The sequence below is a fragment of the Aspergillus aculeatinus genome (genome assembly GCF_003184765.1).
Source record: "Aspergillus aculeatinus CBS 121060 unplaced genomic scaffold BO66scaffold_4, whole genome shotgun sequence".
NCBI classification, from domain to species: domain Eukaryota; kingdom Fungi; phylum Ascomycota; class Eurotiomycetes; order Eurotiales; family Aspergillaceae; genus Aspergillus; species Aspergillus aculeatinus.
Window position 1 is genome coordinate 680,317 of NW_020291473.1, and position 20,770 is coordinate 701,086.

The following is a 20,770-nucleotide window of genomic DNA, read 5'->3' on the forward strand; positions in this document are numbered from 1 at the left end:
TGGGGGACACACTGGGGGCGGGCGGTCTAGCCAAGTCTAATAGTGGTAACTAAGATGGGACCACCATCTCGCATCCCGACCGACTAGTATACTCTTCTGATGTCCTGATAGACAAAATAGGAAACCAGAATGCTTGGGCATTACTACTCTTGTCGGTGATCTTATTCGCATCTCTTCTGATTTGGGCCTCTCGCATATTTCTCTACCACTGCATCTTCCCATCAGGGGGGTCAGGCCTTGGAGAGTCGGTCTTGGAAGGTAACAACTTAATATTAATCATTTAACCAGTTGTCCCAGAAATGGGCAATGACAGGTCATGGGAGGGGTCAACCATGGTTAGCTACGCAAATTGACTTGACTCCATGCTCGGCCTGTTTCTGCCTATTTCTTTACATTTTTACATTACTTACAGACTACATACCACCCAAGACGGGACCTGCCCTCTGCAGATGTAATGTACTGTACCTCCAACAGGCCTGCATATTTGCTCTCGCTCACACCTTCAGGATTTGCTTGCCGGCGCTACAGAGGACGCTGCACAAGTATGTATGGAGCAGCCAATGAACTCTCCTGGGCGGACAAATCACTAACTTTCCGGTACACCGGGAGCAGAGAAGTCACTTAACTGTCAGTTGAATGGTTGGCTCCTTTCAGGGATGTGCTTGTTTCTCGAGGCAGATAGATTGGGGTCCCCTCTCGCATCCTCTCCCCACCTGCGGCATCAGCGGTACTGCCGGTGGACGTGCTCTGCATATCAGCCAGGACTTACTGAAGCAGTGAAGCTGATCCTTTCTGGTCTGGAAAGCTGGATTTTTTCATGATTACCCCTCCCGATGATTTTAAGATCATCAGGAGTCCTGAAACCACCTTTCTCCGCATCATCCTATCAAGACCAGCTTTAACAAACGCCCCGGACTTGGCGGGAGCATATGGAAATATTGGGTAGTGACTACAAACGAGATCCAGTACAAACGCTGAACTGCACTTGGCTTGTGAAAAACAGAAACGAGGGTAATACAAGGTTTCTTTCCAGTGTGGTAGTATACTCCGTTTGACTCTCACTCCGTAACTTACTCCGTGATAACTCAGATAGAGAGAGAGTGGAGAGGGGGGGGGGGGGGGGAGCCGTGACGCAATGCAGGATCAGCCAACAACATTCGAGAAGCGAGCTAGACGATTCATCAACTTAGAGTACTACTGGTACCTATCTAGTATTTACCGAGGATTCGTGTTCAGACAATCTGATGATGTTCCGCCCCACGCTGATTGGCAGGTCTGCAAAGGATCACCGCGATGGTCGCCAATAGTAACCTTGAACTAAGCACTCCAGCAGATGCCACCAAGCTCCTTGCCTGATTGATCTGGCCATCCACCGGGCGGGGGAAGGACGAGTCCCTCCTCCCAAGGCTCAAAGGCTGAAAGTGTTGAGCACTTGAAGAGGGCGGTGAAGTGGGCCGGGGACGGGAAGGGGGAGAAAATGGGGCACGTGAGGTCGATCTGGGTTGCCCGCCCGCCGCCACCGGCTTCCCCGGTGGATCCTCCAAACGCCTAAAATAAGGTACTCTGATATACGCTGTAGACCCCATACTCTACGGGGTCCTCCCTTCCTTTGATCCTGCTGGAATTCAGCAGAAGTTTGACCTGAGTCAGGTTGAATGGTCAAGGGAACCTTGCGCCACTTCACTTCTTGCACACTTGCTTCGGCCGGCAAGGCATCCCATGTCCGAAACTCCCAAGGGATTGATTTCATACCACTTTCCCTTTTGAGTGATCGGAGAGCCCTGGTCTTATCGCAGCTGATTCTGGTCAATCTGGGCCAGTATCAATTAGGAGCTTCCATGAGATACTACGGTGTAGCTCATTGATACGGCTTATCATGCCATCGTTCTTCGGAGCACGGAATGTGGACGGCGAATATTGTTTCCCTGTCAATCCCTCAGTATGCGCCGTGACTTGGCATTCGTGAGTCGCGATACGTAGGTATTCATGCATAGGCTGCTCATTACTTGTGTGATATGCGTGGAATCGGCTTCCTCTATCACGACGCATCCTGCATGCGATGACTAGTCAACCTGCGGATTGCTTAGTTTTAGTTCGGCGCTTCTGCGACTCGCCGGAATGGTCAGCAATGCACCCATGCACGCATTCATGTCCGAACAGTGATCTGTCAACTATGATGACACACTGCAAATCGCTTGGTCACGACGTTCTTCATACTTGGCTCTATGCTGCAGTGGAGAAAAAAAACTGGTAAGGGAAATCGATCAGCCGCGCAACCCGGTGGGAGTGTGTTATCTCCCCCTGATCGACTAATCACTATCAAAGGGTTCCCCCGCCATGAGCTTGGGGACGTAGCTTGCCTCCACTGCATGCGGTGCCCATACCAGGGGTGTAGCAACGTGGCTGGTCACTCATCGATTGCTCGCGAAGCAAGGATACTTCTGCTCAAATTTACCGATGGGTTTATGGAAAGTACGGACATAGATCGACTTTCCACAGAACCGATTGCGAGGAACGCAGCCAAGCCACTTTCCTGCCATGCGGATCATTTACCCGTGGATGTGCCGGGAACCGATGCTTATCGCCCGATTGATTACTGTAGCTTTGAAGCATGTAGGTGGATCAACAGGATAACATTGCCAGGGTAGGCTTATCCCCACAGTTCACTGCTCTCGGTATTGCATTCGGTTTCACTTTTCGCATCGCGCTCTACGAGTTCATCTCTCTCCCGGGGCAAGTCTTCAAGTCAGATTAGTCTATGATATCATTTTGAGCCAACGCTGTCTACTGCTGGTCATGATAGATGCTTCCCGCCTATATTCTTCCGACAGTTCAATGGTAGCACCTTTACATCTCGGGCATTTATTCGCTAGCTGGATATGCCTCAAAAGCTCCCGGACAAGTTTCGTCCGTCCATCGCGCATAGCAAGGGTCAATCGCTGCTCTGCACTGGTGTCTAGAGGTGTACCTCTGCGAACAAGGGAGACCGCAACATCTTCCCGTCCATACATGAGCGCCATGTCAAGCGCAGATGATCCATTGTGACGCGCAGTCACCAGCCTCGGTCTCAGATCCAAGAGACAATCGATTACTTCTATACGCGCAAGCTTGTACGCAGCCTGTAGTCTGAAAGCACAGTCAGGAGACTTCGGCAGGATCTCCGCTCCGTTCTTGGCGGCCAGGCGGAAAAAAGCCGCCCCCCAGCTTTGAGTGCAGCAGATGATGAAGGTGGAGTCATGAACGAATCTGGCCCCGGCCGCCAGCAGCATCTCGAGAACCCAATTCGGCGAACCACGGGCCCCACCTACCGCATAATCCAATGCCATCTGCCCCCCGGCTGTTGAGCAAACAACATTTGGGTCAGCATTCTCCTGTAGCAGAAGCTCCGTGATATGATACTGGCACTCCCTGATGGAGAGATGGAGCACTGGGACTGCGTCCAGGTCTATTGAGCTGGCACTCACCCCGGCTTCCAGGAGGAATTTGACGACGTCGAGTTGACCAGCGCATACAGCTTCCGCAAGAGGTTCACGGATGGATTTCCTCCACTCGGCATCTCCAGCGAAACGATGGATTCGTATCTCACCGTCGTCCCCATACGATATGCGCTTATCGTAGACTTCCTGAGGCGGGAGGGCACCGATTCTGGCTCTCTTCTGAATCTCGTTCCAAAGGAAGCCATATTCTTTGGGGAGTGAGAGGCCCAATCGCACGAGCGATGTGACATCCAGAAGCTTGATAATCTGGAGGTGCAGCTCTGGCGGAATGGTGAGGAATGTGGCAGGCTTGGGTGCCGCCACGGTGAACGTCCCTCGCTGAGCCATGATTGTCGTATTTGATGGAAAATAAAGAAGGATGCTAAAGTCGCAGGCGTAGAATCAAGATTACTATTCGACTTCAAGGTAGATACCCATGTCTGCGTCTTATAGATCGCCAGACCACAACGCCGCACACACAAACAAAGCAACAATGCCATTGTTCCAGGTTTCTGGATTGATTTGTTTCTTGGTTTGCGGTGGTCCATGCTCTGATTCCCCGAGCTGGGGGTCACATATTCTGAATGCATTGATGGGATGTGGCGATCATCGAGGTCGCTAGCCGTTAGTTAGTCATTGACAATAACGTATTGTTGGGGCCAAGTTTCCGTTGAAGGGACTTTTCAACAAGTTTTCTCTATTGCGTCTGTGGCCGCATCCCCGGTCTTTGTATGGATCCATTGTGATCTCGCTTTAACTTCGTGGATCAACTGGACTCCCAGGACGCTCAAAGACTTCACCATCTTGTGGGCACAAATTGCTTGTCATGGTCTCATGGTGGATCAGGCTAGTGCGGTATGACAAGCGACAGGTGGCAATTGATCCTGGTCCCTGAGGAAGCGATCACCGACAGGAGGAAGAAGATAACCAGCTCCGTGCGAGGGCATTGCAAATTTCGCCCAGGGTATGGCGCGAATGTGCCTTAAATGCTGTTTCTACCAAACCAGCAAAGGTCTAGGCTTCATTGCTCCGACTTCGGGAGCCGATGGGATGCAGAAACGATGCTTTATCCTCCTTGAAGTTTTGTCTTACTAATAATTTGCAGGCTGACAGACGCGCCTGCTGCCGATCGTCCGCGAGACCCTCGTCCGCGCTGTGATCTCTTACGGAAATTCCACAGTACCTTTACTCCTCATGGAATAAGAGCGATAGAACTTCCGCGCTACTCGCGGCATTGGCATGGCACTATAGCCAGCGACACTGTATTCGGTCTGTCTTGAGTGGAATGATCTCATTGCTTCCTTTTAGGAAGGATCATTGATGAATGCGAGCTCATTGACATTGACATAAATCAATGGGTCTTTCTGCCGGCTCAGTGCAATACCCCGCGGAGTGAGGGCATGACGCACTAACTAAGTGTTTCCTGAAGACAAATCCTTCGAGCTCAAGTATGCCTCCCAAGTTCCATTCTTCAAGGTGCCAGAGAGCGAGATAGCAAATGAACGAGAGAATTGCAACACATGGCAGCCGTGCGGGGATTATTGGGCGAGGAGGCATGGGCAACCACTGAAAGCGTGCCGGCAGCGCAGTCGATGATTGGTCTACCCGAAGTATACGCCGATGCGGTGGTTCTTTTGCCTTACCTAAGTAAGTTCTCACTGCCAGTCAACTGGACACTCTACCTCTCTCTACCTTAACTACTAACTAACTACTAACTACCTAACTACTAATCTTCCGCTTATCACCAAATGGGTCCATGTGTCCCCTTGATAGGGTCATAGCTCTCTGGAGACCATCTGTCCCAATCTTGGTCCCAATTCTAATTCTGTCGGAGATGGCGGGGTCATGCTCATCAGTGGGGCAACTGTTTGCCAAAAGAGATGCGCCTCAACTGCTGCAGAGCCGGCCGTTGATTCAAGAAGCCTTCCCTTCCCCTCCCATAGCAGGGAGCAATTGAGCGTCTAAACTTCGACTCAATTTCTTTCTCTCAGTCCAGTCCCTAAAGGAAGGCATCGTGTTTGTATAGTACAACTCATTGCCTTTGGTGCGCCATGAGTTTTCTTGCCAGCAGCAACCTTCCCGGCTCCTTTCTAGGACGCATGGATTGGCTACATGTCTACATTGCCTGCGCTGCATTTGCCGTCTGTGGATTCGTTGCGCTGATTCTGTTTGCGTCCCGGCAGACGCGCAAAGTTGACTACGACAGTGGCATCTTCACCTACCTGAAATTCATCTACGCCAGCTTCCTCAAGCCTCATGAGAAGAACGGAAGTGGACAGCAGGATGCACTGGAGAGCTTCTACAAGACCCAAGTATGCCAGCCTGTCATCTTGCCAGGCGTGGACGTGACTGACACAAGTCCTCCAAGGCCAGTGTGTACGATGCGACTCGCAAGCGCCTCCTCCGCGGACGCGAGGACATGCTGGGCCTTGTTGCTGCGCAATTGAAGCACAAGGTTGACAGCCAGGAGCTCAGAGCTGGTGAAGCCATCTGGGTTGATGTAAGCTCTTCCTTCAATGCCTTGGGCGTACACATTTGCTGATTGTTCAGATTGGTGGAGGCACTGGGTGAGCACCAATTGACGCTGTAGCCCCTCCGGATAATTCTAATTGCGTCGTTAGATACAATATCGAAGCGATGTCCGCCTTCCTCTCGGTACCAGACTTCTTCGCGCACGTCTATCTAGTCGATCTTTCTCCCTCTCTTTGTGAGGTTGCCCGCCAGCGTTTCCAGAGACTCGGCTGGAAGAACGTCAGCGTCGTCTGCCAGGACGCGAGGTCCTTCCGGTTGCCTGAGGAGGACAGGGTAGATCCGCGCTGCGAGACCACCACGGCGACGGGCGCTGATCTGGCCACCATGAGCTATAGTCTGTCTATGATTCCAGGTGGGTAGCCTCTCCCGCGTTAGAAGAACTATGCTGACCAGTGCAGACTACTACAGCGTCATTGACTCACTGCCTGCGCTGATCAAGCCTTCTGGCGTTGTGGGAGTTTGTGATTTCTATGGTATGCAGAGTGTGGGCTATGGTGCACATAGGATACTAATTCTGGCGCAGTGCAAAGCATCGTGGACGTCTCCTCACGCAATTACATTGGCGGCGCCTTCAATCGCCATGTGAACTGGCTTGGGAGAGCCTTCTGGCGTGCCTGGTTCGACGCGGACCGTGTCAGTCTTGAGGCTGCTCGTCGTGATTACCTTGAATACCGCTTCGGGACCGTGATTTCAGCCAGTGAGAGGAATTACCTGTTGGGTGGAATTCCCTACTACATCTTTGTGGGATGCCAAAAGGATTCCACTACACATTCCGGCCGCGATGCCATTGAAAAGCTCAATGCCTCTTTCACGGAGTCTCCGTACCTCTCTCCCGCGAAGCATCGGAGCGAGATAGATGCGGCTATTGTGAGCAGCACGCAGGAGATCAAATCCAAAGCGTACGAATCTGCCGTGATCAACCTCGGCTCCAACCTTCCTCTGCCTTCGTCATTCTATCAGAACCACCATTACCGCATCTTCTATGACGACCTCCTTCCCAAGCACACCCAGTTCGGCAACGAGTACATCTATGCCTTCAACTGGGAAGACCCCCGTGTTGACCACAAACTACTCAATATCCAGCGCGACGACGTCATCCTCGCCATCACCAGTGCAGGCGACAACATCCTGGACTACCTCCAAAAGAGCCCCCGCCGGGTGCATGCCGTGGACCTGAACCCCAATCAAAATCACCTTCTCGAGCTCAAGGTCGCCAGCTTCATTGCACTTGGCCACCGTGACGTCTGGAAGATCTTTGGCGAGGGCAAACACCCGGACTTCCGCCGGCTCCTCATCACCAGACTGAGCCCTCATCTCTCGAGCCAAGCCTTCCAGTACTGGCTCGAGCACACGCACGTCTTCGCCTCCTCCTCGGGCAAGGGCCTGTACGAGACCGGCGGCTCTCGCCATGCCATCAAAATGGTCCGGTACCTCTTCAGAGTCTTCGGACTCCAGTCCCAGGTCCAGCAGCTCTGCGAGGCGCAGACGCTGGCCGAGCAGCGCAAGATCTGGCCCAGGATCCGCGCCGTTCTAATGAGCAAGCCGCTGCACTGGGCGGTCGTAGGGACCGAATGGTTCGCCTGGAAGGCGGCCGGGGTGCCTCGCAACCAGCGCAACATGATCATCGACGATTTCTACAAGCGCAACGGGCTGAACAAGAAGATGAAGCAGGCCAAGGACGTCAGCGGCCAGTCGATCTGGGAGTACGTCGTGGACACGTTGGACCCCGTCGTCCAGGAAACCCTCATCAGCAACGACAACTACTTCTATTTCCTGTGTTTGCAGGGCCAATTCTCCCGCAGGTTAGTTCAGTCACTCACCTTCCTTTCCATACCCATACTAAAAAGTTGTACTTCATGCAAAGATGCCACCCCGCCTACCTCACCCCAAAAGCCCACGTCAAGCTCTCCTCCCCCGGCGCCTTCGACGGTCTCCGCATCCACACCGACGAGATCAACGAAGTCATTAAGCGCATCACACCGAGGAGTCTCACCATCGCAGTCGTCAGTTTTCCTGCCCCTTTGTCCCCTTTGTCCCCTTATCCTTCCCCCCAAACTCCATTTTAACCCCTTAAAAATAGATCATGGACTCAATGGACTGGTTCGACCCCACCAGCGACGCCGCCGCCGCCCAGGCCCAGAAACTCAACCACGCGCTGAAGAAGGGCGGCCGCATCCTCCTCCGGTCCGCCAGCATCGACCCCTGGTATATCCGGCACTTCGAGGCGAACGGGTTCTCCGCGAAGCGGGTCGGGGCCAGGGTCCCTGGTACTTGTATTGATCGGTGAGTTTCCCGTCTGGAAAAAGCAACACATAAAGTGATAGGGGGTGTGTGGGAGAAAGACATGCCGCAGCTGCTAATGCGTGACCAGTGTGAATATGTACGCGTCGACCTGGATCTGTACCAAGACCCGGGATCTGGATCGTCCGGCGCCGAGTCGGGCGATGTCGGCCTTGTCACTGAATGAGTGAGTAGGGTACTGAAGGGGGCCGTGGGGGGAAGGGGGCAGGTGTACTGAGTGGTGAGGGTGTGTGGGAGGTGGGACTTTGTTCTTCAGTTAAGCGCCTTGTTTTAAATGGTAGGAGCCCTGGAAGTGGGAAAAGGGTAGAGGTAAAAGCCTAGAAGACTATCGCTATCATATCAGAGTCAAAGCCTAAGTTAAGTTACCGAGACTGAGTACAACGCCTCCTATAAGTTACCTCATATCTACCCAGCCAGACAGCCAAACAGCCAAATCCGCCGATTCCATGAGGAACATCCATTGAACCCACACCGGCATTTGTACACCCTCAATTCATCTATCCCACGCATACCGAATACCGATGACAAGAGACAGATAACCTTGATGGAATCACCAATACAAATCTCTATGTACTGTATATTAGCACCAAAAGGACATTGAAGGGACCCGGGCCAACATGAATGGATATGAAAGGCGTACAGCAACTGATTGGAAAAATAATAAAGAACAATAGGTTTTTTGTCTGTACAATAATTGAAGGGAAGAATTAATCTGAACTCCCAAACCCTCCAGCCACATTTCCTCCCCACTTCCTTCCTTCCATCATCAAGTCAGATCATGTTAAGGTTAGGGTCCAGACCATGTCACGTCACGTCACGTCATGTCACCTCACGCCACGCATTCATCATCAGGAATCTATTGAGATCAATCGAAGGTTCAATTATTAGGGGGGGGCAGGGGTGGAGGGGGGGATGTGTGAAAGGGCAAGACAGGGTGGGTGGGTGAAAAGGTAGGTTTATCTCCCCTCGGCTGCTTTCTTCATGCCCCGCTCTCCCTTTTCTGGTCATGGTTCTGTGCCTTTCGCACTTGATGGGTGTGAAGCTTCGGATGGAGGACGATCCATCTTGCAGACTTACATTCACCAGTCGAGGACATCCAGAGTACATGAAAGGGAGATCAGAGCGAAGGGGAAGGATTCCGGAGGGGATGGGGAGGGAAATGCATAACGACATGACAAGTTGAGTTAGGGCATGTTTTATCGGGATCGTCGAGTGTGTGTTTTCGCTCAGAAGAACAAAACACGATATAGGAACAGGAACAATAATGTGAGTTAACGGGGTAAAAGAGGGGCGAAAAAAGAAAGGGACATGAAGCGTGATGATAATGATGCATTCATCGACTTGGATCATATCATACACAGACACCAGACTTCTGCAGCACAGATTTTCCCCCGCTAGATCGCTAGGACATCTGTGCGATTGACTGGCGCTGGCTGGGTTTTCTGGATTTGACTTTCTTGAAATGGATTGACAAGAAAAAAATCACGAGCGGCCGTATCGGGTCTTTCCAAAGGAGAAGGGCACGTAACGGTACTTGATCATGTGTTGGATTTGGCGGCGCACTGGGTGGGCGGATGTTTAGTTAGCTGGTTCTGTTGTATGCATGCCACGAGTGGTGGTAGGTAGGGTGCATCCAGGGAGAACATACTCGTCAAGATGAACAACATGATCCAGTACACGACCAGGACAGGCCAGAAGACCGGGATATCGAAGACCGAGAACCACGAGCAGACGAACCCGATGGCGATGGCGCGGGTCGCCGAGTGCCAGAACTTGAACTCGGGGAGCCGGCGGATGAAGGGCCGGAACTCGTCGTCCTGCTTGGTGGGGAGGCTGGGCGCGCCGGCATCACCGTCCTCCAGGCCTTCGTCCTGGGTCAGGGAGGGGTCGAACTTGGGTTGCAGGAAGAGAAGGAAGAGGTTCAGGAGGTAGATTCCGAGGGTGTAGGCGACTATTCAGGAGGAGGGGTTAGCTCTGTGTGCCGCTCTGTGTGCCTCTTCGTGGGGACAAGTTCGTGATTGTATGGGGTTTCCGGTTTCTGGTTTCTGGGGTTGACGTACCGATGTACCATCCCTGAGCGAGGACAATTCGCAAAAAGAAGATCAGGAGCAGAACGACGGTGCCAGTCCAGCGGTAGGCTGTGAAAGGTGTCGAGGCATCGAGGTAGGTTTGATATTGCTATTGTAGAAGAGGCTGGTGTGTCAGCGGGTGAATTTGTTTGTATGGAGACGGGGCTTGTTGATTCCGCTTGACTTCGCCGGAACTGCGCTCCGGATTGCGAGAGTCTTCCAATGCGGGCATTGTCGAGCTGAATAGAATCAATGCCGTCGGATAGAGGGAGAAAAGCAGGACAGAACTCACCCGTGCGAGTTTGGAAGTCTGTGCCGTGACGGCAGTGAATGGAGTCTGCTCGGGTTCGGGCACGTCCATGGCGAAGGCGCTGAAGGCAGAGAAGGATACTAAATCCTTCCTGTGTAAACGAAGTAGAGAGGAAAAAGAGAAGGGAGTAAAGGAAGAGAGAGGGGGGTGAGAGACGGAGAAGCGCAAGGATAGAGAATATTCTCCCGGTCAGCGCATGCGATGGAGAGGCGACGGAAACAGCAGCAGTCGGTTAGTTAGTTAGTTAGTTAGTTAGTTCAACACTTAGTTAGCAGCGAGAGGCAGCACAGCACAGCCAACAGCAGATAGCCAGAGGATAATCCGAAAAGTGTCCACTGCCTGCTGGCTGGCTGGCATTTCCCCACTAAGCCGCTTTCGGCCTCAGAAGCCACAGATGGCAACACTCGCTGCTGCGCCTCATCTGAGTCAGCTGTCACGTGAAAAAAGACGTGCAACACGTGCTGCTCTGCTGTCAAACCGAACAAACATGCTGTCCCTTGGACCGACCGGTTATTGGCGGGCCGCGGCCGAGCAGCTCTGCGGGGAGACTCGATTAGTATGTGGGTTGTTGCGATGACATACCTTACATTAACTAACTACCTAAACCCGTCCATCGTCCCATTTCCCCATTGACTCGAAATACCCTAGCACCCCTACTCATTATATCGAATCACTAATTGAATCCTCCAAGCCACCATGTTCGCCCGTCACTGCTCCCGACTCGTCGCCTCGCGGACCGCCCGGCCGCTGTCCACCCACCTGCGAACATACACCTCCGCGACCTCGGCCTACGAGCACATCCTCACCTCGACTCCCAAGCCGGGCGTGGGATTAAGTACGCCCCCCAATGACCTTAAGCAAACCCATCCATCCAAAGCTGACACCCGCAAACAAACAGTCACCCTCAACCGGCCCAAAGCCCTAAACGCCCTCTCCAGCCCGCTCTTCCGCGAACTCAACGATGCCCTGACCAAATACGACGAAGACAAGGACATTGGCGCCATCATCATCACCGGCAGCGAGAAAGCCTTTGCAGGTGCGTTGCCCCTCCCTCCTCTTCTTCCCCCCGGCATATCCTTTCAGCACAAACCCTCCACCGTCTTCAAGTGCAAGATTCCCTACAAATCCCAAGATCCTGCCCCACTAATCCTCCACAAAAAGCCGGCGCCGACATCAAAGAAATGGCCCCCCTAACCTTCTCCGCCGCCTACACCACCAACTTCATCGCGCCGTGGTCGCACCTGGCCACGTCCATCCGCAAGCCCGTGATCGCCGCGGTCTCCGGCTACGCGCTCGGCGGCGGATGCGAGCTCGCGCTGATGTGCGACATCCTCTACTGCACGGCGACGGCCACCTTCGGACAGCCCGAGATCAAGCTGGGGGTGGTGCCGGGCGCGGGCGGGTCGCAGCGGCTGACGCGGGCCGTCGGGAAGAGCAAAGCCATGGAGCTGATCCTCACCGGCCGGAATTTCAGCGGGAGGGAGGCCGGCCAGTGGGGGGTGGCGGCCCAGGTGGTGGAGGGCGGGCTGGAGGAGGTGTTGGCCGCGGCTGTGAAGACGGCGGAGACGATCGCGGGGCACTCGCGCGTGGCGGTTGTGGCGGGCAAGGAGGTGGTCAATAAGAGTCAGGAGTTGGCGCTGCGGGAGGGGGTCGAGTTTGAGCGGCGCGTGTTTCATGGGTTGTTTGGGAGTCGGGATCAGAAGATTGGTGAGTTTGGCCTTTTCTTTCTCTCTCTCTCGTGACAGAGAGAGCGAGGTGGAGGTAGGGTTTTGGTTGTGAGAGATGGTGTGAGCTGACTGGAGTTCTTGCGGGTAGGAATGGAGGCCTTCGCGGGGAAGAAGAAGCCCGAGTGGTCGAACGAATAGGCGGGAATGGTTGGTATAATAGGTGGGTGCTTGGAGTCCCGAGGTGAGGCAGCAAGTTGCTGTGGATATGGTCCCTGTCCGTCAGTGGAGTAATAGCAACATCCCAATTGAAATCATTAATCGTGTCGTATTTCATGATCGAACATGTAACTATGTACATCTAATATTATTAAAGTATTACAAGGATCTCTTACGCAAAAAAAAACCTCCTCACGAGGCCGCCTTCTCGGCCTGAGCCCCCTCAGCAACCACGGTCTTCTCGGTCTGGTAGTGCTCAACCACATCACGATCCACCGTCTCGTCGAACACATCAACCGGGGTCAGATGGAACTTCCGGGCGCTGACCCCCCGCTCAAAGAGGACATCCAGCTCGGCAAAAGACCGGCCGCTGGGCTCCGGCACCCGGAAGAAGGCGTAAACAATGCACAGGAAGCAGATCCCGCCCCAGAAGAAACCGGCATAGTTGCTCCAATTCCAAGCACCGGGGTTCAGCATGTACGGGGTCAGAACACCGCAGATGATGGCGACAATGTTGTAGAGCGTGCGGCCGAGCACAACGGTCTTGATCTGCAGGCGACGGGTGGACAGCTCAGCCACAAGGGAGTATGCCACGGTTCCGACAGTGAGCTGATAGAACAAAGCCCAGACAATCATCATGCTGCCCGTCGCCAACGCCCCCTGAGTCTTGTGTGATTCGGGAACGAGCCCAAGGAAGCCCATCACGAGGAGCATGACACACAGCCCACAGAGGCCGTACAGGTAGAGAGAGCGGCGTCCCAAGCCCACGGACATGAGGAACCAGGCGCCGAACACGCCCACCATATTGATTCCGTACTGGCCCATGGCGAACGCATACGAGTTGTCAGTGCTCAGCCCGGCCTGCTCCAGGAAGTACGTCGAGTAATTGGAGAAGGAATTGCCACTGAGGTTCTGAATGGCCCAGACCATGCAGACAATTTCGGTCCGGCGCAGATCAGTGCCCTTGAAACAATCGAGATAACTGGCGCCCTTGGTGATTTTCTCCTCCAAGGCCGTAGTATGAACCATCATGGAAATGGTCTCATCGGCGTCGAAATCCGTTTCCCGGTTCAGACTGGTCAGGCGCAGCAAGGCGTCCTTCGCTTGTTGGATCTTTCCCCGGCGAACAAGCCACCAAGGCGACTCGGGGGCGAGAGAAATGCCAATGAACAGCGGTAAGGGCCACATCCATTGGAGGGCATAGGGAATCCGATAAGCCCATTCATCTTGCCGATTGATCATAGCCTTGATCACTCCGATACCGATCAGTTGTCCGACACCCCAGCAGAAGTTGACATACGTCGTCAAATAGCCTCGCAGCGTAACGGGGCAGACCTCGGAAGCATAGGTGATAGTAAGTGTTTGGAAAACTCCCCAGGGAATACCAGCCAGGATTTCCGCAGCGAGCAGGGCCTGGACATTGGGCGCAGTGAAGAAGATGGCAGTCCAGGCGGTGATGAGAACAAGACAAGCCATGATAGTGTACCGATAGCCAAACCGTTCGGAAGCCCAGCCGTTGATGAAGAGACCAATAATTTCTCCGACATATGCACCGTTGCTCAGACCGGATTGCCACTAGATAGGAGAGATTGTATTAGCAGGAAGTTTCTCAAGGCCATCAATTGATTGAGGTAGGAAAGTGTAACATACCCGGGCTGGAACCTGATATGAGCCGTCCGCCGTCAGCTCACCGTATTTCCGATTGAATTGAGGAAAGGCATAGAAGTTGTTGACCAGACTAATGTCGTAGCCTTCCATGACAATACAGGTAGAGATGAGGACACTCCATGCGACAGCCTTGGGGTAGAGCTTGACGCCCTGCCACAGGGTCATCTGCCGCTCCTTATCGGTAGCGGCTTTGGCATTATGAATGATCCTGGCGGCGGAACCCGTTGAGCCGTCGGAGAGAGAGGGCGGATGCTCTACCGGTGCAATGGCATCCGGAGATTTGTTGGAAGCCATGCTGGGAGAGCAATTGCGATGCCCTGGGGAGGGAGTGGAGGGGGAGGGGGGCGGAAGGTGTAGAGGCTATGGGAGAAAGAGAGGTGTAAGATTGTCAGAGGGGGACTGAACGGGAGAACAGATTGAGAATGGGGAAAGACACGAGAGGAAAGAAAATCAGGGACGTTCCGCACCCGGCCGAATTGGCAATGGTGAATGGGTGGAAAGTGGGACGGTTGTTGGGTTAGATTTTTATGCACCGGCGGCGGGGCCCGAGCAGGAACTGGGCATAATGCCTGGTCACGACTAGGTGCCTACTCCACCAACGCCACTCGCGGGTGGTGAAATCTCACTCATCGGCAGTCGGCAAAGGACTAATAGACGGCTGACCAGATTCTAGAAGTATGCAGTGGTTGGGAAGGGGAAAGACTAAGGGCTGTAGAACCAATTGACAGCAACGCCATGCAAGCAGAGTTTGCGGGGTAGAAAATTATATGAGTAACATTGGGAGTTGGTTGGTCTGAGGATGTCAACCCCGACAGAAATGAGCAGCTGATCAATTGAGCCAAGCATTTTAGCTGTCTGGCGGGGAGAGACAATTGAAAATGTTTGGATGTTAACTGCACCTGCACCGTTGATGTACTCAGTACCTCGTCGATACTGATTGATTGCAGATCCTTCCATTCCTCATGCGGCTTTCCCTCGTGGCCTGCTGGCACGTGACTATTCCTGGTCTTGACATTCTTCAAGTATTGGAGAGGATTGTGACCCCGTCCCTTGAGCCTTGCCCTCACTCATACTTATGATCCGGCAGGTAGGCAGGTAGAGTGGTCCTACTATAGCAGATGAAAATTCTACTCTCATCCCGATTACTCACTCCAGGGTCTGGTGTCATACCTTGTCACTCCGTATCCTACAGTCCTGTCTACTTCGCCCCGCGGTTCAACAAATGGTCTCCTGCAGGCATGTGCTCCGCTTGTATCTTGGCTCCTGTGTTAAGTAGTGGTCAAGATATTGATGTCCAGTTCGAAAGATGCCAGGACACTCGCATAGTTCGTGCCCTCTGATGAGATCAAGCCACAGGCATTGGCGGTGACCAACAAGAAGATGAAGGATGAACACAACGCATCATCGATGGATCATTATGGCTTCTGATTGCGACGAGCAGTGTAGAAACTGGACAAAACTTAGTCGAAATGTCAAGGCCCAAAGCACAATGCGTTGTCGACAGGGCTGACCCTTGGTTCTTCGTTCCGTTCGGCTGGAAATCCGTATCAACGAAGCGAAGTGCCAGATATCAGATAGGCCATCAGTCAGCCATGACGTAAACTGGCGATGGCTGTCTCACCATCTTGGTGTCCATGTGCCATGAATTCTCCATGCATCCTGTGAGATGCGGGCCAATTCAGATTGACCACTGAGCTCCGACCGCGCTCCTTACCGCAATATCAATCTACGTGACACTGCGAGCCGCCCAATCATGCCGGGACAACAGCCGATCAACACGCCACTGTCATAATCCCTCGAAGCCTATTTCATCATCTCTCGTCTCATGGCCCTGGGTCTTGCTCAGGGTCCTACTAAGTTATCACCTAGCATGGCCGAGCATTTAGAGTGAGAAGGTGCTGGTGACCAGTGCTTCTTGTTTCCACGGGACAATGATATCATCGCTGCACACACGCGGCCCGTGGCAAGAGTACTGGGATGCACGCCCACCACCATGCTCTATAAAGGAATGCTTCAGAGCAGTGTCATTAGTTTTTTTCCATCATTCCACTTCTCTAACTACCATAATCAGACTCCTCCTAATCAGTCGCTGTCAATTATAAAACTTACCGAACATAAAATATTCATCCTACACACGTCATGTCGTCTGGAGACAACAACAACAACAACGGTACGTATCATCTATCTCCTATATACCTTGTTAGAATGGCTTCCGCCCTCCCCCCTTCGTAGGGAGTGATAATGCTTCCTTTGGATCTCTTTTGTGGCAAATCTGCCGCCCACTGGTTGCTAATCTGGGCTAACTAGTCAACCTCTTGCAAGGGCTGACAGACACCCTTGGCAAGACTGTCGGAGGCCTCACAGATACGGTCGGCGGTCTTGTCGGCGGAGTAGGCCAGACGGTCGGCGGAGCTACTCAGGGTCTGGGGAAGACTGTGGGCGGCGTGGGCGAAGGCTTGGGCAAGACGGTCGGAGGAGCCAGTGAGGGCGTGGGAAACACGACCAAGGGCCTCGGACAGTCGACCAGTGACATTCTGAGCAGCATCAATGGCGACCGGACTGGCGACAACGCGCGGAGGTGGTAATTTGAGGTGCGAGGTGTTTGGATGCCGATATGATACGATACGATATGATGTGATGCGGTTTGATGCGGTTCTTATCTTCTGCTGCGATCGACTATATTTGAGTTGATGTCGATTTCTGTATTAGTATGGGGTTTTTTTTTCCAATCCTTGAGCCTTGGTTCAAAACTTCTTCGTATGATCTGTCGGTAGTTCGACTCTTAAGAATTCTAGATACTGGCACGTATCACAGGGGGAAGAATAGATGCAGGTGCAAGCGAGACCTGTCCGGAAGAGATTCCGAGATCGAGAGTAGAAATCCATTGCGGGCGCGTCCTGGGGAAATTCCGCCTTCGGAAAACGGAGGTTTCCGCAGGGGAATCGCCCGCCAGCAGACTGGACGTCGCCGGTTGGTTGAACTGCTGCTTCCAAACAAGTCTGATCACACAATCTCCCTCGATGAAATTGTGACTTGGAGGTTCAGATGATGGAAAAGACCATCTTATCGAAAGATGGGTGGAGGTGACCCATAGTTGACGTGCGGCCGTCAAAGCATTAGAACTCCAGCTTCCATCCAGTCTCCATAACAACAATCCAGAGCGCAATCGCCATTTTATCAGATTCCGAGCGGATCAGATACTGGATCACCGCTGGTTCCGTTCCCCAGTGGGGGTTTCCGAAGGCTTCAAGATTCGCGATTATTAGGCGTATGCTGATGTACTTACTAGGTAGTACTTGATTATGAGTATCACTGTACAGATGTTGCCAATTCCTTTCTCGCAACCGATTGGGTCGCATGCAACAACCACATTAGGTAACGGCATCAGAGACGTATAGTAATGATCATCTTGCTTGTGAATCATGGCGAGGTATCATGCAGCTGGAGAGCTGTCTCTAAGACTTGATTGGGTAGGCTTGCGCTCATTATTGAGATGTTTACCCGTAGTCGTTAGTCCCCTTGGTTGTATGAGGCAGATTGGTAATATCGACTCAGTGGGCGGTCTAGACAGGAGGGCGTGCAGGACTCGAGTCGCAGTCTGCAGATTTCTAGGCTACCTAATCAGTGGCTGGCCTGGTCCACTGACTAAGAACGATTGTCGCGGACAGGGTGACAGGGTGTGGGCGCATCGTCTCTAGGCTAGCGCAATGCATTTCCTGGGCCGTTTCATCATGCCATGGGGGCCATCCGGCTCGATACCTCCACAAATACTGGGAAATACTCAGTAGACGTCGAGTATGGCCATCGATATGATCTGCACCGGATTGTATGGCATGAGAATAGGCGTCAAAAATCAAGGGGTGGTGATTGGCTCTGGATTGAGGGGAAAGAGGGGACGCAGAGATCGGAGAAGTTGGGGAAAGGCACGGTGGGTGCGGGGTAATTGGCGTCGTCGTTGATATGGGGGTGGTAAGTCGAATACTATTATTGTTTGAGCATGTCTAGAGAGGTCAACTGAGTAATTGCTGAAGGGGAAGACTGCGATCATCATGAATGTTGCTCTCTATCAGTTAATGCAACTGAGCTCAAGGTATCTGCAGTAGGTTTAGTCTCTCTCCGCGGAAAGACCTGCTGTTTTGACCTCGGCGCCGGGAAAGATGGATTGGCAAGTGGACCCCAACTGCAACCTGTTGACCTTCTCCCCCAGTTTCATTGGCCTCCAGTCTCATTATTCCTCTTCATCGTCGGCTCCAGCCAAGGTCAACTGGAAGCTCCATCCGATGTGAGAGGAAGAAAGCAAGAGAGGGAGGAGGGAGGTTCCTGGATTCAGATCCCGCCCTTCCGAGTCTAGCGTTTTCTTTTCGGAAAATTCATATATTTACTACCTACCTACCCCCAGCCTCTGTCCTCCCTTCTTTTACAAGACCTACGATTACTATACATACCTCTTCTCAATTTGCATTTCGTGTTGTCCTTCAATCTCCCCATTAGGACTGTATACCCATTCTCTGTCATTACTGTATCCTCTTCAGCCATAACATTCCCCACTATCCACCATGGGTAAAGAAAACGAGCCTAGTATGTTCACTTCCTTCCTCATCATACCACCCACCATACGTAAATTGAGGTCAGAAACCGAACTAACCATTGACTTCTACCTCCAGAGACCTACCGCTACAATGAGACCCCAATTTACACTACCTCCAATGGCTGCCCAGTTCGTGCACCCTCGCTTCCCTCTCAATCGATCTTGCTTTGTCGAATTCGCCATGGCTAACAGTTTCTCGCCAGGTCATGGATCCCCAGGCCGCTCAACGAGTTGGTCGCAACGGCCCTCTGCTCCTCCAGGACTTCCACTTGATCGACCTCCTTTCCCACTTTGACAGAGAACGTATTCCGGAGCGGGTGGTTCACGCCAAGGGTGCTGGCGCCTACGGCGAGTTTGAGGTTACCGACGATATCAGCGACATTACGGTCATTGACATGCTGAAGGGCGTGGGCAAGAAGACAAAGTGCTTCACTCGCTTTTCCACCGTTGGAGGCGAGAAGGGCTCGCCCGACAGCGCTCGTGATCCCCGTGGTTTCGCCATCAAGTTCTACACCGATGAGGGTAACTGGGACTGGGTCTTCAACAACACCCCTGTGTTCTTCCTTCGTGATCCCGCCAAGTTCCCCATCTTCATCCACACCCAGAAGCGCAACCCGCAGACCAACCTCAAGGATGCTACCATGTTCTGGGACTACCTGTCCACCCACCACGAGGCCGTCCACCAAGTCATGCACCTCTTCAGTGACCGCGGTACTCCTTACTCCTACCGCCACATGAACGGCTACTCCGGTCACACCTACAAGTGGATCAAGCCTGACGGTACTTTCAACTACGTCCAGATTCACATGAAGACCGACCAGGGCAACAAGACCTTCAACAATGAGCAGGCCACTCATCTGGCCGCCGAAAACCCGGATTGGCACACTCAGGACCTGTTCGACGCCATCCAGCGTGGCGAGAACCCCTCCTGGACTTGCTACGTCCAGGTCCTGAGCCCCGAGCAAGCTGAGAAGTTCCGTTGGAACGTCTTTGATTTGACCAAGGTCTGGCCGCAGAGCGAAGTACCCCTGCGCCGCTTCGGCAAGTTCACCCTGAACAAGAACCCCGAGAACTACTTCGCCGAGGTTGAGCAGGCCGCTTTCTCCCCTTCGCACATGGTCCCCGGCGTCGAGCCCTCGGCCGACCCCGTCCTCCAATCCCGCCTCTTCTCCTACCCTGACACCCACCGCCACCGTCTGGGCGGCAACTACGAGCAAATCCCCGTCAACTGCCCGCTCCGGGCCTTCAGCCCCTGGCAGCGCGACGGCTACATGAACGTCAACGGCAACTACGGCGCCAACCCCAACTACCCCTCCACCTTCCGCCCCTACCGCTACCAGCCCGTCAAGGCCAGCCAGGAGCACGAGAAGTGGACGGGCTCGATTGTCACGGAGCAGCTCCCCATCACCGACGACGATTATGCCCAGGCAAACGGTCTCTGGCAGGTCCTCGGCCGCCAGCCCGGTCAGCAAGACAACTTTGTCCACAACGTCGCTTCCCATCTCTCGGCTGCCCACGAGCGCGTTCGCCAGGCCACCTATGCCATGTTCAAGAAGGTCAACCCCAACCTCGGTGCCCGCATCGAGAAGTCGACGGAGGCCAAGGCCACTGGTGTCAAGTCTGCCCGTCTATAAATCAAAATTCGCTTTCTTTTGGCCTTTCTTACTGCCCCAGCAAAAGAGCCCACGAAAGTCGCCCACTCCATTTAGCGATGATCCAGCCTGTGTGTCTTTTTCCTCTGTAAATGTGACAGAAGCACCCTCACGAAGTTCCTCGATCTGAAATGATACCTTTGACAATTTTCTTTTAGCTTTGCGTCTCGTATTTCTTTCAAGAGTGTCAGTGTATATGTAGCTCTCCAGCAGTCCCATGTGTTGAGGTCGCAATAGTGTCGTGGTTCCTTGGTAGTACCAGTAACGGACAAGACGCAATTTGATAGATCT

General features: G+C 53.2%; 9 protein-coding genes across 9 annotated transcripts; 5 read left to right on the forward strand and 4 right to left on the reverse strand.

Moving 5' to 3' along the window:
- Nucleotides 1–180: 180 nt before the first annotated feature.
- BO66DRAFT_146728 (uncharacterized protein) lies at nucleotides 181–701 on the forward strand. The gene is made up of 3 exons (XM_025642113.1): nucleotides 181–456; nucleotides 507–542; nucleotides 613–701. The coding sequence occupies exons 1-3, from the start codon at nucleotides 307–309 to the stop codon at nucleotides 634–636; spliced, it is 210 nt and encodes a 69-aa protein (XP_025508152.1). The 5' UTR covers nucleotides 181–306; the 3' UTR covers nucleotides 637–701.
- Nucleotides 702–3,304: 2,603 nt separating this feature from the next.
- Nucleotides 3,305–3,824, reverse strand: BO66DRAFT_398127 (uncharacterized protein; the record flags this gene model as incomplete). Its single annotated transcript, XM_025648629.1, has 2 exons — nucleotides 3,305–3,337; nucleotides 3,465–3,824. 2 exons carry the CDS (start codon nucleotides 3,822–3,824, stop codon nucleotides 3,305–3,307), a joined length of 393 nt encoding a protein of 130 aa, XP_025508153.1.
- Nucleotides 3,825–5,527: 1,703 nt separating this feature from the next.
- On the forward strand, nucleotides 5,528–8,479 carry BO66DRAFT_468166 (class I SAM-dependent methyltransferase; the record flags this gene model as incomplete). Its single annotated transcript, XM_025652630.1, has 9 exons — nucleotides 5,528–5,788; nucleotides 5,845–5,976; nucleotides 6,027–6,043; nucleotides 6,098–6,360; nucleotides 6,407–6,481; nucleotides 6,532–7,810; nucleotides 7,873–8,011; nucleotides 8,089–8,291; nucleotides 8,380–8,479. The coding sequence occupies 9 exons, from the start codon at nucleotides 5,528–5,530 to the stop codon at nucleotides 8,477–8,479; spliced, it is 2,469 nt and encodes an 822-aa protein (XP_025508154.1).
- A 400-nt stretch (nucleotides 8,480–8,879) lies between these two features.
- Nucleotides 8,880–9,753, reverse strand: BO66DRAFT_146765 (uncharacterized protein). Its single transcript, XM_025642114.1, has one exon. It carries the CDS (start codon nucleotides 9,657–9,659, stop codon nucleotides 9,129–9,131), a length of 531 nt encoding a protein of 176 aa, XP_025508155.1. The 5' UTR covers nucleotides 9,660–9,753; the 3' UTR covers nucleotides 8,880–9,128.
- Nucleotide 9,754: 1 nt separating this feature from the next.
- Nucleotides 9,755–10,739, reverse strand: BO66DRAFT_457105 (Rer1 family protein; the record flags this gene model as incomplete). Its single annotated transcript, XM_025652165.1, has 4 exons — nucleotides 9,755–9,871; nucleotides 9,958–10,260; nucleotides 10,370–10,487; nucleotides 10,671–10,739. 4 exons carry the CDS (start codon nucleotides 10,737–10,739, stop codon nucleotides 9,792–9,794), a joined length of 570 nt encoding a protein of 189 aa, XP_025508156.1. The 3' UTR covers nucleotides 9,755–9,791.
- Nucleotides 10,740–11,236: 497 nt separating this feature from the next.
- echA (enoyl-CoA hydratase echA) lies at nucleotides 11,237–12,682 on the forward strand. The gene is made up of 4 exons (XM_025645225.1): nucleotides 11,237–11,523; nucleotides 11,587–11,724; nucleotides 11,850–12,395; nucleotides 12,504–12,682. The coding sequence occupies exons 1-4, from the start codon at nucleotides 11,385–11,387 to the stop codon at nucleotides 12,551–12,553; spliced, it is 873 nt and encodes a 290-aa protein (XP_025508157.1). The 5' UTR covers nucleotides 11,237–11,384; the 3' UTR covers nucleotides 12,554–12,682.
- Nucleotides 12,663–14,603, reverse strand: BO66DRAFT_365741 (putative MFS alpha-glucoside transporter). Its single transcript, XM_025645226.1, has 2 exons — nucleotides 14,222–14,603; nucleotides 12,663–14,146 (listed from the first exon to the last, which is right to left on the reverse strand). The coding sequence occupies exons 1-2, from the start codon at nucleotides 14,531–14,533 to the stop codon at nucleotides 12,764–12,766; spliced, it is 1,695 nt and encodes a 564-aa protein (XP_025508158.1). The 5' UTR covers nucleotides 14,534–14,603; the 3' UTR covers nucleotides 12,663–12,763.
- A 1,474-nt stretch (nucleotides 14,604–16,077) lies between these two features.
- On the forward strand, nucleotides 16,078–17,079 carry BO66DRAFT_425853 (uncharacterized protein). Its single transcript, XM_025650254.1, has 2 exons — nucleotides 16,078–16,409; nucleotides 16,547–17,079. Exons 1-2 carry the CDS (start codon nucleotides 16,379–16,381, stop codon nucleotides 16,822–16,824), a joined length of 309 nt encoding a protein of 102 aa, XP_025508159.1. The 5' UTR covers nucleotides 16,078–16,378; the 3' UTR covers nucleotides 16,825–17,079.
- Nucleotides 17,080–18,565: 1,486 nt separating this feature from the next.
- fgaCat (catalase easC) lies at nucleotides 18,566–20,739 on the forward strand. The gene is made up of 2 exons (XM_025642115.1): nucleotides 18,566–18,817; nucleotides 18,904–20,739. Exon 2 carries the CDS (start codon nucleotides 19,034–19,036, stop codon nucleotides 20,459–20,461), a length of 1,428 nt encoding a protein of 475 aa, XP_025508160.1. The 5' UTR covers nucleotides 18,566–18,817; nucleotides 18,904–19,033; the 3' UTR covers nucleotides 20,462–20,739.
- Nucleotides 20,740–20,770: the final 31 nt, after the last annotated feature.